This window comes from Sardina pilchardus, chromosome 2 (genome assembly GCF_963854185.1).
Source record: "Sardina pilchardus chromosome 2, fSarPil1.1, whole genome shotgun sequence".
Classification (NCBI taxonomy): domain Eukaryota; kingdom Metazoa; phylum Chordata; class Actinopteri; order Clupeiformes; family Clupeidae; genus Sardina; species Sardina pilchardus.
The window spans coordinates 4107388-4125258 of NC_084995.1; the positions used below are offsets into that span (position 1 = coordinate 4107388).

At 47.9% G+C, this 17871-nt stretch overlaps 1 protein-coding gene across 1 annotated transcript in view; it reads left to right on the forward strand.

Moving 5' to 3' along the window:
• Positions 1-17859, forward strand: part of LOC134059197 (receptor-type tyrosine-protein phosphatase delta-like) — a 38347-nt gene extending 20488 nt beyond the window's left edge. Inside the window, exons 19-36 of the mRNA XM_062515668.1 lie at positions 216-472; positions 2261-2354; positions 2523-2732; positions 3653-3813; positions 3992-4003; positions 4634-4746; positions 5722-5819; positions 7546-7669; positions 9102-9277; positions 10494-10613; positions 11212-11366; positions 11734-12019; positions 12586-12764; positions 14702-14828; positions 15001-15126; positions 15292-15446; positions 15632-15767; positions 16570-17859. Of these exons, the coding sequence (XP_062371652.1) occupies positions 216-472; positions 2261-2354; positions 2523-2732; positions 3653-3813; positions 3992-4003; positions 4634-4746; positions 5722-5819; positions 7546-7669; positions 9102-9277; positions 10494-10613; positions 11212-11366; positions 11734-12019; positions 12586-12764; positions 14702-14828; positions 15001-15126; positions 15292-15446; positions 15632-15767; positions 16570-16638 (2598 nt within the window). The 3' untranslated portion in view covers positions 16639-17859. The remainder of the gene's footprint in view (positions 1-215; positions 473-2260; positions 2355-2522; positions 2733-3652; positions 3814-3991; positions 4004-4633; positions 4747-5721; positions 5820-7545; positions 7670-9101; positions 9278-10493; positions 10614-11211; positions 11367-11733; positions 12020-12585; positions 12765-14701; positions 14829-15000; positions 15127-15291; positions 15447-15631; positions 15768-16569) is intronic.
• Positions 17860-17871: the final 12 nt, after the last annotated feature.

A 17871-nucleotide genomic window follows, 5' to 3' on the forward strand; every position in this document is an offset into this window, starting at 1 on the left:
ACAAATGACAATAAAGTTTAATTTAATCTATTCTAATCTAATTTATGTGCAAGCATGTGTGCATTATGCCTGTTTTCTCTGTGTGTGTATGTGTGTGTGTGTGTGTGTGTGTGTGTGTGTGTGTGTGTGTGTGTGTGTGTGTGTGTGTGTGTGTGTGTGTGTGTGTGTGTGTGTGTGTGTGTGTGTGTGTGTGTGTGTGTGTGTGTGTGTTCCAGATCCTGTATGGGAACAGTCAGAGTGTGGAGGTGGACGGCCGTCTGAATAAGAAGCTGATCTCCAACCTGCGTCCAGAGACCCAGTACTCGTTCCTGCTGACCAGTCGTGGGCCCAGTGCGGGGGGCCTGCAGCACCGCGTGAGTGCGGTCACCGCCCCCGACCTGCTGCGCACCAAACCACAGCTCATCGCACGCACCGACACCACGGCCACCGTCACCCTCAAGCTGCCCACACCGCAAGGCAATGCCAAAGTCAGGTAAGACACTCCACTACACACACACACACACACACACACACACACAGTATGACATGCTTTGACATGGTACACAGGCTGGGTTGATTAGTACACAGGTACACAGGCTGTACTGATTAGTACACAAGTACACAGGCTGATTAGTACACAGGTACACAGGCTGTACTGATTAGTACACAGGTACACAGGCTGGGCTGATTAGTACACAGGTACACAGGCTGTACTGATTAGTACACAGGTGCACCAGCTGGGCTGTTTAGTACATAGGTACACAGGCTGGGCTGATTAGTACACAGGTACACAGGCTGGGCTGATTAGTACACAGGTACACAGGCTGGGCTGATTAGTACACAGGTACACAGGCTGTGCTGATTAGTACACAGGTACACAGGCTGTGCTGATTAGTACACAGGTACACAGGCTGGGCTGATTAGTACACAGGTACACAGGCTGGGCTGATTAGTACACAGGCTGTACTGATTAGTACACAGGTACACAGGCTGGGCTGATTAGTACACAGGTACACAGGCTGGACTGTTTAGTACACAGGTACACATGCTGTACTGGTTCTGTGTTGGCGGCAGCAACAAAGGAAGGCAAAGAGATGCAGATCCCATTAGTTCCAGTATCACTGCTGCTCACCTCATTGTTTTGCTTGTGTTGCTCACGCTGCACAGCACAGCGCAGCGCTCCCCTCCCTCCCCAATAAGCCTGTTATCAGCCAGAGTTCAGTCATTCATATGGAAATGGATGGCTTGTGCGGTGGCTAATCAGCATCATGCAGACTTAACCTCAGTAATCTCTCATTAAGTGCTTACAGCAAACACACACATAACCTCTGCTTTTCTCTCTCTGTTTTTTCTATCTGTCTCTCTCATACACACACACACACACACACAGTCACGCATACACGCATGCACACACTCAAACACACATACACATGAACTTTTTCTCACTTTGTATGGAGGTGGTTCTAATAGGTAATTAGCAGCACACTGAGTGTAATGAGTTCTCCTGGTGTATTGTGTGTGTGTGTGTGTGTGTGTGTGTGTGTGTGTGTGTGTGTGTGTGTGTGTGTGTGTGTGTGTGTGTGTGTGTGTGTGTGTGTGTGTGTGTTTGTGTGTGTGCAATAAGGCAGGCAGCTGGCCATCAGTTGCTCTCTCCTCACTCACTGATGAGATAATCACAGAGGAGACACTCACCAGTAGCACACGCACGCACGCGCGCACACACACACACACACACACACACACACACACACACACACACACACACACACACACACACACACACACACACACACACACACACACACTTCAGTCCTCTGATTACAGTAACACTGCCACACAATCAGCCTCACCACAGCCACAAACTGCAAAAGACAGTCAGGGGCCACTAGGCGTAATTGAATTCATTCTGGAGGAGTGTGCGGCCCACCCACCCCATTGGCTGAGCTGCCCGCCCTGCTGAGCTGGTGGCCCTGCCCTGCCCTGCCGCAACTCGGCTGCTCTGGAGGAGTGGGTCTCCACAGGCAAGGGCCTGGGCCATCTGCCGCACAGCAGAGGCAGCTTGCACTGGCTTGCTGTCTGTCTGCTGGTTTTGGGGAGCTCTGCCTGAGTGTGAGTGTGAGTGTGAGTGTGAGTGTGAGTGTGAGTGTGAGTGTGTGTGAGTGTGAGTGTGTGTGTGTGTGTGTGTGTGTGTGTGTGTGTGTGTGTGTGTGTGTGTGTGTGTGTGAGTGTGTGTGTTTCCTCTGAGTGATACTGACAATGTGTTATGATTGTGTGTCACCAGAGGCTTCTATATTGTGGTGGTGCCCCTAAAGAGGCAGAGAGGGGGAAAGTTCCAGAACCCCTGGAGCAGCCCGGATGACATGGACCTGGAGGAGGTATGAGAGCAAGAGTGACTAGGGGCTCAAAGCAGGAATAATGACATTTCATGCTCAACAGATCTTTTCAAGCTCTATTGATATTTTCAAGATATTTAGCATTATGTTGTGTGTGTGTGTGTGTGTGTGTGTGTGTGTGCGTGTGGGTGGGTGCATGTCATTGTACAGCTCCTAAAGGAAATCAACGGCACCAGTAAGGGTTTGCGGCTCCGACGTCAGGCAGAGCCTCGGCCTTACATTGCCGCCCACTTCCAGAAGCTTCCATCCGAGTTCACCCTGGGCGACGGCCGCACCTACAGCCACTTCCTGAACCGTGCACTGCTCAGCGGACACGAGTACACCTGCTTCGTGCTGGCCCTCCTGGAGCTCTCTGAAAACGTAAGTCACAGGCCCGACCCCAGCGCCACTACACCTCCGTCTGCCATTTGGACGCAATGTGGCGCCGGCGATATTCCCATCTGTAGCCATTTGGACCGCAATGTAGCACCGGCGACATTCCCATCTGTAGCCATTTGGACCGCAATGTAGCACCGGCGATATTCCCATCTGTAGCCATTTGGACCGCAATGTAGCACCGGCGATATTCCCATCTGTAGCCATTTGGAGCGCAATGTAGCACCGGCGATATTCCCATCTGTAGCCATTTGGACCGCAATGTAGCACCGGCGATATTCCCATCTGTAGCCATTTGGACCGCAATGTAGCACCGGCGATATTCCCATCTGTAGCCATTTGGACCACAATGTAGCACCGGCGATATTCCCATCTGTAGCCATTTGGACCGCAATGTAGCACCGGCGACATTCCCATCTGTAGCCATTTGGACCGCAATGTAGCACCGGCGATATTCCCATCTGTAGCCATTTGGACCGCAATGTAGCACCGGCGATATTCCCATCTGTAGCCATTTGGACCGCAATGTAGCACCGGCGACATTCCCATCTGTTGCCCTGATGTGGCACAGCTGTGTATCAGAGTCAGCTGCCAAGTGTCACATCAAGTGAGGACCAGCGGATGGCAGCGGCTGACGTGAGTGACAGGAAGCAGCCATGACATGTCATCAGAGCATATTGCGAGCAGTAGCCCTGGGTGTGAGCCGGCTTTATGAATCTGGGTCAGTAATCAGATTAATTGGACTGACTGAGTGACAGTCGTGACTGGAGGGCTGGGGGGGGGGGATCCATCCTTGTGCGACAGAGTTTGTTCCGTGTGAGTGGCGATTGGCTGCCGCAGTGTGTCTGTGTGTGTCGCTGCGTGTGTGTGTGTATGTGATGGTCTGTCTTTGTCTCTGTCTGCAGACGGTGTACGCAACTAGTCCCTACTCGGACCCAGTGGCCACCTCGGACCTGGACCCGCAGCCCATCGTGGACGAGGAGGAGGGCCTGCTGTGGGTGGTGGGCCCCGTGCTGGCCGTCATCTTCATCGTCTGCATCGTCATCGCCATCCTCATGTTCAAGAGGTAAGACTGATGACCTCTATATGACATGACTGTTTATCAGTGTGCTGTGGCTGCAGACCTGAGACCAGTTTGATGTTGGTTGATGTGTGTGCTGCTGTTCTCTCTCTCTCTCTCTCTCTCTCTCTGTCTCTCTCTCCTCACCACTCTGCCTCTCCTTCCCTCACTCTGGACCATCCAGCAAACCTGACAGGTAAGAGACCTGAGACCTAATGATGATGATGATGGTGTAGTGATGAAGAGTATCCTGTGCTGTGTTCTGTGTTGAAGCATTCTGTGCTGTGTTCTGTGTTGAAGCGCTCTGTGCTGTGTTCAAGTGTTGTGTTCTGTGTTGAAGCGCTCTGTGCTGTGTTCAAGTGTTGTGTACTGTGTTGAAGCGCTCTGTGCTGTGTTCAAGTGTTGTGTACTGTGTTGAAGCGCTCTGTGCTGTGTTCAAGTGTTGTGTACTGTGTTGAAGCGCTCTGTGCTGTGTTCAAGTGTTGTGTACTGTGTTGAAGCGCTCTGTGCTGTGTTCAAGTGAGTTGTGAGTGATGCTGCTGAGGGTCTCAGAGTTGGGTGGGTGGTGTGCTTAGTGTTGTGTGGTTTGATGCATATCAAGGTAACAGTGTAAGTTGTGTATGTCATGTGAATCAGCATTGTTCATTGTGCGCCGTGCTGTGCTGTGCTGTGCTGTGCTGTGCTGTGCTGTGCTGTGCTGTGCTGTGCTGTGCTGTGCTGTGCTGTGCTGTGCTGTGCTGTGCTGTGCTGTGCGTGCGTGTGTGCGTGTGTGTGTGTGCGTGTGTCAGCACTGTTAAGTTGTGTGCTTTGCTGTTGTGCGGTCCAGGAAGCGTGCCGAGGTGGAGGGGAGGAAGTGCAGCTTCCCCAGCAGCAAGGCCATGAGCTCCCACCACCCCACCGACCCTGTGGAGCTGCGCCGCATCAACTTCCAGACCCCTGGTAAGAGGCCTGCACTCTCCCCTCCACACACACACACACACACACACACAGCTCAGTGGACCCACCCAGCCACAGAGGCTGCTCTCAGCATGCTCCCCAGAGAGCTCTCCATGGGAACGCTGGGAAGGCTTGACTTTCATTGACTCTCAATTTTCACTTCAAATCACAGTACACAGAATACGACCGCAGGAGTCTCTTTGGAACTATAGAGCTCAATGCGATGCATTTGTAGCTTACTGAAGTACAGTACATGCATGGCACATGTCCAATATGGAACATGTCCATCTAGTGGAGGGCCCTTCTCCAGGAACTATGTCTTCTCTGTGTGATGGAGTGATTGAGTTATCCCATCACTTTTTCTCCAGGGGCCCGAGCTGCCGGCTACCGACGCTTGTCAAGTTAGTCTCCGCCTTTCTCTCACACTCAAGCTCTTTCTCCATCTGTCTGTCTTTCTATCTATCTATCTATCTATCTATCTATCTATCTATCTATCTATCTATCTTCATCACTGTCTAATTTTGTTTCCTTGCTTTTGTTCCATCTTTTTGCGTCACACTTGTTTATTCTGCAGGCCCTAATGCGTCTCAGTTGTGTTTGTCCATGTAACCCTGCTGTTCCATCCTCCCATGCAGCCCCATGTGCAGCAGGAGAGCGGTGTGGAGACACAGCCAGAGCTCACGCTGCACCCCTTGGCATCCCTGTGCTCTAACTCCTCTCCTGCTGGGGCTGCAGTGGAGTAGCCCCTTCTCTCCTGACAGGAGGGAGCAGACGGCCTACACACACACACACACACACACACACACACACACGCCTGCCATCCCATCCCAGTCCACGAGCCCAGAGGGCTTCTGCTAACCCCCAGCAGCATCCCCATCTCGGCCTCCTGCAGACACACTCACTCTGTCCTATCCCTGCTGCGCAGACACAAGGCCAGTGCACTCATCATCTGTTCTTGTCCTCTGTTCTGACTCATAGGCATGGCCAGCCATCCTCCCATCCCAGTCAGTGAACTGCCAGAGCAGCTGGAGAGGCTGAAAGCCAATGATAACCTCCGGTTCTCTCAGGAGTATGAGGTAAAGCTCCTCTTCACCCCCCACACCATACTCTCTTTTCTCTCTCATTGGCTTCATTTGTATCTGTTTATTTCCTGGATGAATATACTGAAGCGCTGGATATGCTGCATACTCAGATGGGATTTGACAGATTCACGGTGCAACCCACTGACCTGGAACAGTAAGGCGTAGTAAATCTGCTCTTCTGCCAGCCAGCCAGTGAGATCAGACAGCCTCAATCACACCCTCATACCCATCGTAACCTACACTCAGTTGTACTAAGACAGATCAGACAGCCTCAATCACACCCTCATACCCATCGTGACCTAGGCTCAGTTGTACTAAGACAGATCAGACAGCCTCAATCACACCCTCATACCCATCGTAACCTAGGCTCAGTTGTACTAAGACAGATCAGACAGCCTCAATCACACCCTCATACCCATCGTAACCTAGGCTCAGTTGTACTAAGACAGATCAGACAGCCTCAATCACACCCTCATACCCATCTTAACCTAGGCTCAGTTGTACTAAGACAGATCAGACAGCATCAATCACACCCTCATACCCATCTTAACCTAGGCTCAGTTGTACTGAGACAGATCAGACAGCATCAATCACACCCTCATATCCATCTTAACCTAGGCTCAGCTGTACTGAGACAGACAGCTGACACTGCACACTGCAGCACAAAAGAAACAATTTGTGGTGAGAAGGTTCACATCAGTAATTCGGCTCTGCAGGGGTGCATATGCATCCTTGTGTGTCGGTGTGTGTGTGTGCGTGCGTGCGTGCGCGCGTGTGCGCGCGTGTGTGTGTGCGTGTAATGTGCACTCTCTGCTGAGTCGAGGTCTCCTGCTGTGCGACTAAATGAATTTGGTGAGTCAGAGAGGTTTATGCTAAAAGGCTGATGCATATCGACGTTCCCATTTAAGAGACACCGTAGCAGACGGGAGATAGGGAGTTTATCACCAGGCCAGTTAAGAGCCGGAAGATGGAGTCCAGCGAGCCACTCAACCTGCTCCTCTCTCTTCCCTTCTGCCTCTCTTCCCTCAAGTTCTCTCTTTCCAGTTCTTCTCCCCCACCCCTCAGCCCCCTCCCATCTCATCCGGCTGTTATTACTGGGGCAGACATGGCGTAAGCCTGCAGCGTTATCTCCCCCAGTGGCTGTGCCTGGGCTGCTGGGCCTATCTTAATCCACAGCTTTGTGTTGGAGAGGGTGTGTGGGCTTTGTGACGGAGGCTGCGCTCTAAGTGTGGGTTTACAGAGTTCACTTTGGCTCAGGCAGGAAAGTGCCAGTCAGCACATTCGGGCCTCAAAACCCTGAAATTACATTACAGTCTGAAGTCAAGCCTCGGCGCTCTGTGTGGAAAAAGCACAGCCTCACAACAGGCAACTCAGAGGCTGGAGCTGCTTTGTGATGTGGGTGCAACCGCGACCCAGACTCCAGAGCGGCTCTCCCCACAAACAGTCCCGTCTGCACAATGTGATGAGCACGGCTGTAATTCTGGGAATGCATGCACTAAGGAACGCTTTATATGCTAATTTTTGTTGTCAGAAAGTTTTCTAACACTCACTTTTTCCCCAAGTTAGATACGTCAGTCTTAGGGCTAGCTTTTTAAACATTTGTTTTTAAATTTGGAGAAGGGAAATAAACAGTAAATTGTAGTCCCCAATTTTAAAGAACATATTCATTTTTGATCTGCCTCTCTCTCTCCTCCTCCCCTTCTTCTCTTTGTGTGGAAAGTCCGTTGATCCAGGACAGCAGTTCACTTGGGAGCACTCCAATCTGGAGGTGAACAAACCTAAGAACAGATACGCCAACGTCATCGCTTACGACCACTCTCGAGTGCTGCTGTCCGGCATTGATGGTAAAACCAGCGTGTGTGTGTGTGTGTGTGTGTGTGTGTGTGTGTGTGTGTGTGTGTGTGTGTGTGTGTGTGTGTGTGTGTGTGTGTGTGTGTGTGTGTGTGTGTGTGTGTGTGTGTGTGTGTGTGTGTGTGTGTGTGTGTGTGTGTGTGTGTGTGTGTGTGTGTGTGTGAAGAGTACAGGGCGAGCGAGGAACAGACAAAAAGAGTGCTATACATGCAGGGGTGTGTGTGTGGCTGGGTGGCTTTGTGACTTTTTAAAGAGTGTGCATTGAATACATACCGTATGCCTTTGAGCTGGGCCGTAGCGAGGTTCCAGGATAGAGGGGGAGTTAGTGGGAGGAGAATCCCAGGCAGATGAGGCTTATCTGGGCAGCACACGTGTGAGCTCAGCCTCTGGCTACTGAGCTTCAGGGTATTTCTGCCAGTCAGCTCGGCTTCTATTAACCTAAACAAGTGTGCTGGAGTCAGGAAAGACTGCATCAAAGGGCTTCCCCACTGAGCCTAACCACTACAGACTGGAACACAACTCGGGAATATGCACAATTATTGAGCCAGACATAAATATTCACACATGCACACACACAAACGCTTATGCACACACAATCATTGAGCAACACCAATGTGAACACAGACACACTCCCACTCATACAAGCATATACTCAAATAGACATTGACATACAGACTCTAAGACAACACAAATGTGTTCACACTCGCATATGCACACACACACACACACACACACACGCGCACACACACACACACACGCACACACACACACATGCACACACACACACACACACACACACACACACACACACACACACACGCGCACACACACACATGCACACACATTTTCAAATCACGCTCTGCTTTCTCTGAAAATGGCACATTACAAATGTAGATAATACATATTTCTAAATACAGCACGGCCACTGAACCACATACAAATCAATCTCTGGACATTCACTGAGGCATACTGAGAGACAGCGACATTTGTTAAAGCAGACATCAATGCACACATTACTCAGAATGTCTGCTTCAATCTACTTTGATGGGGAAGAAGATAATAAATATGGGAATGAAAAAGCTTGAGGGCAGACTGAGGTTAGAACTCTGATACCAGTGTGTGTGTGTGTGTGTGTGTGTGTGTGTGTGTGTGTGTGTGTGTGTGTGTGTGTGTGTGTGTGTGTGTGTGTGTGTGTGTGTGTGTGTGTGTGTGTGTGTGTGTGTGTGTGTGTGTGTGTGTGTGTGTGTGTGTGTGCCTGTGCATAGACTCTCTTCATTCAGGGGAAATTTTGATTGAGTGATTTGGTTTTTGTCTTTGGATTATGGGTACAGACAACCATGGCTGATCCCGTGGAGATTTGCCTGTCAGATAAGCTTGGGGGCCACTGCACTGATGCTAGTGCTTTTATGTGTATGTGTGCTCCAGGTATGCCAGGCAGCGACTACATGAATGCCAACTACATTGATGGCTACAGGAGGCAGAACGCCTACATTGCAACCCAAGGGCCGCTACCTGAGACCTTCTGTGACTTCTGGCGCATGGTGTGGGAGCAGCACACAGCCAACGTCATCATGATGACCAAGCTGGAGGAGAAGTCCAGGGTAACCCTCTCTTCTTCACTCCTGGATCATCATCTCTCCTCTCCTCTCTCCTATCTCCTCTATCCCCTCTTCTTGCCTGCTCTCTTCTCTTCCTCCTCTGCCTGTCTGTTCTCTCTGCTGGACAGAACAGGTCTGTGCTATGTGTTGCTAGCGTGAGCTCCTTTGTCCTGCCTCCTATACTAACCCACTAGTGTTAATGTCAGTGTTCCTCTTTTCTCTGTGTGACTTGTGATGCTGTAATCTGAACTGTGCTCTCCAACCACTCTGTCTGTTGTTCAATCTTCAGATGCCTTCCTATTTCTACTCCAAGGCAAGATCTCTCTCTCATTCTCTCTCTCCCACCTACTCTTTCTAACCTGTCACCAAATGGCCTGTCACTCACTCACTCACTCACTCACTCACTCCTCCTCCCACCCGTTGACTAGATTACAGAGCTGATCTGAGAGTGACCTCTCTGACTCAGCGCATGGTCAGTTTTATGCTGTTGGATTTTAAAGATTATATGACTAAATGTTGACTTCCCTCAAGCCATACACACTGATGGCTAATTCTGGTTAATTCAGCTATCTTCGCTATGCTCATGTTGCACCGGAATGAAAACTGATGTTAGTGTATATTCATTACAAGGCTAATTGGAACTGTAACCCTGATATTATGAAAATCTCTCTCTCTATCTGTCTATTTCTCTGTCCAACTGACAGAGCTACATATCTGTATGTGTTAAAAGTAGGAGACACAGTTAGCCACGCACAGCCCTGCACCCCACCACCACCACCACCACCACCACCACCACCAGCGCCACTGTGCACAGCAGGCAGCCTCTCTAATGACAGTAATGACAGGAGGAGAGGCAGCCGAGAGAGAGAACAGGCTATTTTGTGGGCCCACTCCCAGCAGAGCAGCAGAGCAGCAGAGCGCTGGGCTCTAGTCACTGTAGGAAGAGCTGACTCTTCACTCCACTTCACACGACACCGCGGACACACAAACACATGACACAGCATGGCAGATTTGAACTCATTCATGTTGGTGAAAAATCTCTGATTTGTGTGTGTGTGTGTGTGTGTGTGTGTGTGTGTATGTGTGTGTGTGTGTGTGTGTGTGTGTGTGTGTGTGTGTGTGTGTGTGTGTGAATATGTTGTCTGTATGTGTGTGTGTGTGTGTGTCTGTGTGTGTCTGTGTGTGTCTGTGTGTTGTTTTGATGTTGTTTTGATCACAGGTGAAGTGTGACCAGTACTGGCCCAGTAGAGGCACAGAGACATATGGACTCATCCAAGTCACTTTAGTGGACACCCTGGAGTTAGCCACATACTGTGTCAGAACCTTTGCCATGTTCAAGGTAATGCTAATACCATTTGCTACGCTACTGTACTATGTCACGCTTCATGTCATAGCTGTTTGCACGATTAAACGAGGGCAGATTTCCTCTAACAGAACTCGCCTTCAGGGTGAATACTGCACTCAGCTTTCTGAACTAATCCTGAGTCAGTAGCCAGAGCTGACGTAGCCCAAGGCCCTCGTCTGGACTGGGTGTGCTGTGGGTGGCTGGAGCCAACTCACTGGTGACATCTAGTGGTGGTGCTGCTGGAGGTTCCAGTGATAGTGTTGCCGTAACAGTAAACTGCAGTGACAATATCGTAGGCGACATAACCTACAGTATTTTGTATAGTAGATTCAAAAGAATGACAGTTTAATATGTCTTATGCATTTGGGGAAATGTCCACCTTTTTTAGTTAATATTAGCCATTTTAGACAGATTTTGAGAAATCAAGAAACCAACCCAATTGTATTTGAATATTTTAATGGCTACTACAGCTCATTGACGGTTATGTGCTAATGGCTTTCTGCCACTTTTACACTGAATGGTCTCGTAGACACTGTAGGATGTCTCAGCACATAGAATGGTAATGTAACATTGCGATGTGTGTGTGTGTTAGAATGGCTGCAGTGAGAAGAGGGAGGTGAGGCAGTTCCAGTTCACTGCCTGGCCGGATCATGGCGTCCCAGAGCACCCCACTCCCTTCCTGGCCTTCCTGCGCCGTGTTAAAGCATGTAATCCTCCTGATGCTGGGCCCATGATTGTGCACTGCAGGTAAGCTGCACCTGACAACTCCAGGACTCGTGCATAGAATGTACACTGCACCCTTTTGGATAGTAGGGTAGTCTGTGGAAGATAGTCTGCATAAGATACATGCACAGTGGGGCTAGTCAAAATAACATACAAGTCAAAATAGCATATTAGTTTAATAGAGGTCAACGTTGTGTGATGATAAATCTGATTCTGCAGTGCATGGATCACTCGACTGTAGATTGCCGGTGTTGCCTGAGTCATGTAGAAGGGGTGGCACAGGGGTGTTTAGAGTGTTTGTAGTGGGGCGAGTGTAGCTTGTGAGTGAGTGAGTGGTGCCTGTGGTTGGAGCTGGGCTTATCTGAGAGCTGCTGTGCTGCTTGTGTTGCAGTGCTGGTGTGGGGCGCACGGGCTGCTTCATCGTGATTGACGCCATGGTGGAGCGCATCAAGCAAGAGAAGACAGTGGACATCTACGGCCACGTGACGCTCATGCGCTCGCAGCGCAACTACATGGTGCAGACAGAGGACCAGTATGTCTTCATCCATGACGCCATTCAGGAGGCCGTCACCTGCGGTAACACAGAGGTGCCTGCCCGCAACCTGTACGTCTACATCCAGCGGCTGACTCAGAGCGAAGGCCCTGACAATGTGCCCGCCATGGAGCTGGAGTTTAAGGTGAGGGCCTGAGGATGAGCTAGTCCCTATTGGGGAAGGGAATCACCTGGACTCACAACTGTTATGGTCATGATATAATTGATTTTTTTACTGCATTTAATTGTTTAATTGTTTCAGTGAGTATACATTTAATAATAAATAGGCCATCGTATGGAAGTAGATATATCTTTAAGCTCATCGTACAAAAATATCATAATATAATGAATACATTCTTCCAACCCCTGATAGGACAGAGATGCATTGTGAGTTTTAAGGAATGCACAAGTTCACAAAAACAACAGCAGCAAAGACTCAACTGCCCCTAGCTCTAGTCATGACTTGGTATCTAACACCAGAAGCTGATTCTCAGGGCAGTGGTTGAAAACTGAAGCTCATGTTACACAAATACTGTATGCTGAAACCTCTCTCTGCCCCAGCCCAGAGCCGCCTTCCCACTTTGGCTTTGTAAAATGGGCTATGCTGGAATCCGCTGGCTTCCAAGACAGATACAGTGTGTGTGTGTTTTTTTTATGTTTTTTTGTTTTAAGTGGAGTGGTCTTTCTAACTCGTGTATTTGTCCTACGTAGCGTCTGGCTGGTGCAAAGGCCCACACATCACGGTTCGTTAGTGCCAATCTGCCCTGCAATAAGTTCAAGAACCGACTTGTGAATATCATGCCCTTCGAGTCGACCCGTGTGTGTCTGCAGCCCATCAGAGGGGTGGAGGGATCCGACTACATCAACGCCAGCTTTATTGATGGGTACAGGTGAGAGAAAGATGCCACTATCTGCATCCTGCTGACCCAATAAGATAATAATAATAATAATAATAATAATAATCTTTATTTATAGGGCACTTTTCTAAACATAGTTACAAAGTGTGTTACATATATAAAAGAATAAACAGAACAAAAACATGTCGAAATGTCTAAAAACAATACAAATACTGTAAGACCATATCAACATTGGCAAGAATAAAGGAAATGTATCTTTTTTTCCTTTTTTTTAATGAACAAATTGAAATAATTAAAGCACTACACAAGGCAAAACAAGACAAAACAAAAATTAAACTTAAATAAACTCTTTAAAAGCTTTATGGTATAGATTAGTTTTGAGGAGAGATTTAAAGATGTCACAGAATCAGCAAACCTTATTTGCTCAGGCAGTGTATTCCAAAGCTTTGGAGCTAACGCAGACAAATATCTGTCCCCTTTAGTTGAAAGCCGGGACTCAGGAATGGTTAATAAACCCTTGCCTGCAGACCTTAATGTGCGTGCAGAACTATTGGGCCCTAGCATATCAGAAATGTAACCAGGAGAAAGGCCACGAAGAGCTTTAAAGGAGTGATGTGTTTATACCATTTGGTCTTATTTAGGAGCCTAGCAGCAGAGTTTTGGACTATTTGACTATTTGTTTAAGAACTTTTGCATGAGGCATTTGAAAAGACTGTTGCAATAATCCAGGCGTGAGGAGATAAAAGCATGTAAGATGGTTTCTGTGTTTATGAATGATAAAATAGGTCTTATTTTTGGAAATATTAATTAGTTGGTAAAAACAAGATTGCACAAGCTTTGCAATATGGTGTTCAACATTTAGATTGCCATCAAACCAGATGCCAAGACAGGCTTGACTATCATGTAAAGGACCTAAAAATTGCTAAATTTGATTTGGGGGGGTATATAAGCTAAGGTCCCAAAACAGACCCCTGGTGCACCATATATAACAGATGAAGAATTAGACTCATAGTTGTTCACAGAGACACAGAAGCTTCTATTTGACAGGTAGAATGTAAATCACTGCATTGCAGTACAAGATAATCCCACCCAATGCCTGCACAATATGCAAATGTGCAAAGGCCACACTAAGGTCATTAGCAACTTTCAGTAGTGCTGTTTCAGTGCTTTGATGTTTCAGAAGTCAGATTGAAACCTCTCAAAAATGTTGTTATGAAGAGCAGAAAGAAGTTGATTGGACATTTGGATATAGGTCTGTAGTTTTGAGGAAGAGAGGGATCAAGCCCAGACCTTTTTAGCAAGGGGTTCACACAGGCCGTTTTAAAATAATCAGGGACACTAACATTACACAAGGAGCTGTTACAGATGGGCAGCGTGAGCTTTGTGGACATACCCTAAAGACTTCACTGTGACAGGAAATCTAATTTTATAAATCCGATGTGCCTCTCAAATTAAGGGCAAATGCTTCAATTAAGCAATAACCCCCAAGAGGCAGTAGGCTCTAGAGAGTTTAGAACAGCTAAGCATCGTTGTTAGGCACAAGGCGCAGCAGAGCTTCGCAGGATTTATTGCTTTTCTAAAACAATTACTACATACGTAAACCTGGTGATTTCAAGATTTCAAGATAAGATGTCATAACATAAAGTCAAGGCAACGAGCGATTTATTCATAGATTCATTCCTCCTCCAAGAAATGTATTTCTTCTATCAGCATGGTTGCCAAACAGCACAGAGACGCAGCAGTTGTAACTTTTGTATAATGATTTACGGTACAGTACAGTAATATAAAATTATATGAATGGTTTCTTGCGATATTACAATGGCATCGATTGTGATTCACTCAATCATAATCAAAGACAGAAAATGAGGTGGGTTTTTGCCTCCCTGTACACCTGATATGTGTTGTTATGGGATGGATGTGTGCTGACAGTGTCAATGATCTTGTGTGTGTGTGCTCTTGTGGCTCCACAGGCAGCAAAGGGCCTACATGGCGACTCAGGGTCCTCTGGCCGAGACCACAGAAGACTACTGGAGAATGCTGTGGGAGCACAACTCCACCATCGTGGTCATGCTCACCAAACTCAGAGAGATGGGCAGGGTGAGGCCCGCAACAACTTTCGCATCTCAACCAGTGGCAATGAGACATGAAATAAACACTCCATCAGTCTTTCAGAAGTTCAGATGTTGTGTTGTTGATTTGTGGTGAAGTGAGTAGAATGCACCATGACTTCATGTTGTGTCCCCGTATGCACTCTGTTTCTGACCTGTAGGAGAAGTGCCATCAGTACTGGCCAGCCGAGCGCTCTGCCCGTTACCAGTACTTTGTGGTGGACCCCATGGCTGAGTACAACATGCCTCAGTACATCCTCAGAGAGTTTAAAGTGACTGATGCCAGAGTACGTACCGCCCTCACACACACTAACATCAGACACCTCAGTTTGTCACATTGGATTATTATTATCACCTGCTTATAATCAAAAACAAACTAACATAGTGCTGACTAACAATTGTTGAATGAAGACGCTCTGTGTCTATATTTGTTTTGATTTCCCGTGCCTTAGGATGGGCAGTCTCGCACTGTCCGCCAGTTCCAGTTCACAGATTGGCCTGAACAAGGCGTGCCAAAGTCAGGAGAGGGATTCATCGATTTCATTGGTCAAGTTCACAAAACGAAAGAACAGTTTGGTCAGGATGGACCAATTACAGTGCACTGCAGGTGGGCTGGTGCACCATGCAAGCTGTTGGTAAAGACATTGCTAGATTGATGTCTAACCACATGAACATGAACATACATGTGTTTGTGTGTGTATGTGTGTGTGTGTGTGTGTGTGTGTGTGTGTGTGTGTGTATGTGTGTGTGTGTGTGTGTGTGTGTGTGTGTGTGTGTGTGTGTGTGTTGCAGTGCTGGTGTCGGTAGGACAGGAGTGTTCATCACACTGAGTATTGTGCTGGAGCGCATGCGCTATGAGGGAGTGGTGGATATCTTCCAGACAGTGAAGATGCTACGCACCCAGAGACCGGCCATGGTGCAGACAGAGGTGAGTACTACATTGAAATGAATTGATGGTAATTATGTTTGCAAAGCACTCAATTTATAGCTCTCATAAATGGAGCTTTATAGCTCACATAATAAAAAAATCATGTCAGTGTAAGACTGAATAGAGACTGGCATCTTAGTAAATTAAATTTAAAATTTGTATGGAGTGTATGGAGAGTGTCCACTGACATGGAGAATGTCCTCTGACATAGTTAGCCTCCGGTAGAGTGTCCACTGACAGAGTTAAGCCCGGCGCCCACCAGAAGCGACGTTCAGCGGTGTTCGGCGGTCTGGGCTTGCCGCGCAGGATTCTAGAATAGTTTTCTATCTCTGTGCGGCTGCTGCGCGGCAGACGTTTCCAGTGGGCGTTGCTCCATTGAAAACAATGGAATTCTATTTTTTTCGTGGCGCGGCGTGCCGCGTACGCTTCTGGTGGGCGTTGGCCTTTAGCCTCCTGTAGAGTGTCCACTGACAGAGTTAGCCTCCTGTAGAGTGTCCACTGACAGAGTTAGCCTCCTGTAGAGTGTCCACTGACAGAGTTAGCCTCCTGTAGAGTGTCCACTGACAGAGTTAGCCTCCTGTAGAGTGTCCACTGACAAAGTTAGCCTCCTGTATAGTGTCCACTGGCAGAGTTAGCCTCCTGTAGAGTGTCCACTGACAGAGTTAGCCTCCTGTAGAGTGTCCACTGGCAGAGTTAGCCTCCTGTAGAGTGTCCACTGACAGTTAGCCTTGTGTAGAGTGTCCACTGACAGTTGGCTTTGTGTAGAGTGTCCACTGATGGCCTGCTTGTGTTTGTGTTCCAGGATCAGTACCAGTTCTGTTACAGGGCGGCTCTGGAGTACCTGGGGAGCTTTGATCACTATGCAACATAATAGCCTCTCCTCCCACCTCACCGCCAGGGCAGCTGTTTGGGTAGTCACTTCTAGCCGCGTGCACGCCCCCACCCTACAGCATGCCTCCCCCTGTGGCAGGACAATGTGCAAAGCAAAACAGCATGAATCTCCCTGCTGCACCCAGAAAACCTGACCAACCAACTCTGACCAAGACTATACTAATCCCAGGCTGCTCACCTCAGTCTTGTTTACAGCAACAACAGTAATAACAGTCACCACTGCCCGCCGTGGCACCACTGTCCGAGAGCTGCCGAGGGAAGAGCTGACCCCTGCACACACAGAGAGTTCTGCTCTCACTGGAAGAGGAGGTGCACTTTGCTTTGACAGTTAGGACATTTAAAAAGACACCCGCATGGGGTGCCAGCAGTCGTCTTTTTTCACGTCTGTATTCTGACCAGTCCAACAAATCTCACTTCTGCTTCCGTTTATTTTACTGACATATTTTTTTTGGCGGGGAACGCTTTCTTTTATAACACAGACTTACCACAGAGTAAGTTTAAGTAATACTAGTTTCTTATGGGTATGGGTAGATATGAGTAGGTTTATTTTTAAAGAGGGTGAAACCCAATGAATTTGGCTTAACTGGCCATGTTTGTGAAAGCTCTGTATACTGACAGATCTGCTGTCTCTCTCAGTCTGACTCCTTTGCTTTCCTCACACTCAGAATCAGATCTAACTCCAGCCTAGGGAGGGTTTGTCTCAGCCTCGCAGGCGTCTGTCAGGGGTGGCCATCAGTTTTTTGCTGGACTACTGTGGTCTACACTCACTGTTTGCTGATATGTTTGAAGCAGTACACAGTTTTTTGTTAGTTTGACATTGTTGGGAGCCTTTGCTTTTGATGCAGCGTTACTATATGTATGAGGGTACCAGTTTCTGATAAGCATTAAAGAGAAATCACCTGCTTAAGTACAGTACAGTGATTCCACCTAAACGATGTAATCTGTATTCTACAGAGTATGTGGAGACTTGTATGGTCTTGTGCATACCTGACAGTTTCTATTTAACAATAGGCTTCTTCTTGACCTGCATTCATGCAGAATATGATTGACTGGTAACTCAAATCCAGATGTTTGATGGATTAGTAACTTTAATACAATACAGAGATCAGGCCAAGACGCCGCCACTCTCATGTTGTGCAATAAAATAGAGGTATTTTATCCTTGAATAATGGTTTCTAAGTAGGAGTACGTTGAGCCCACTCTGAACAGGAAA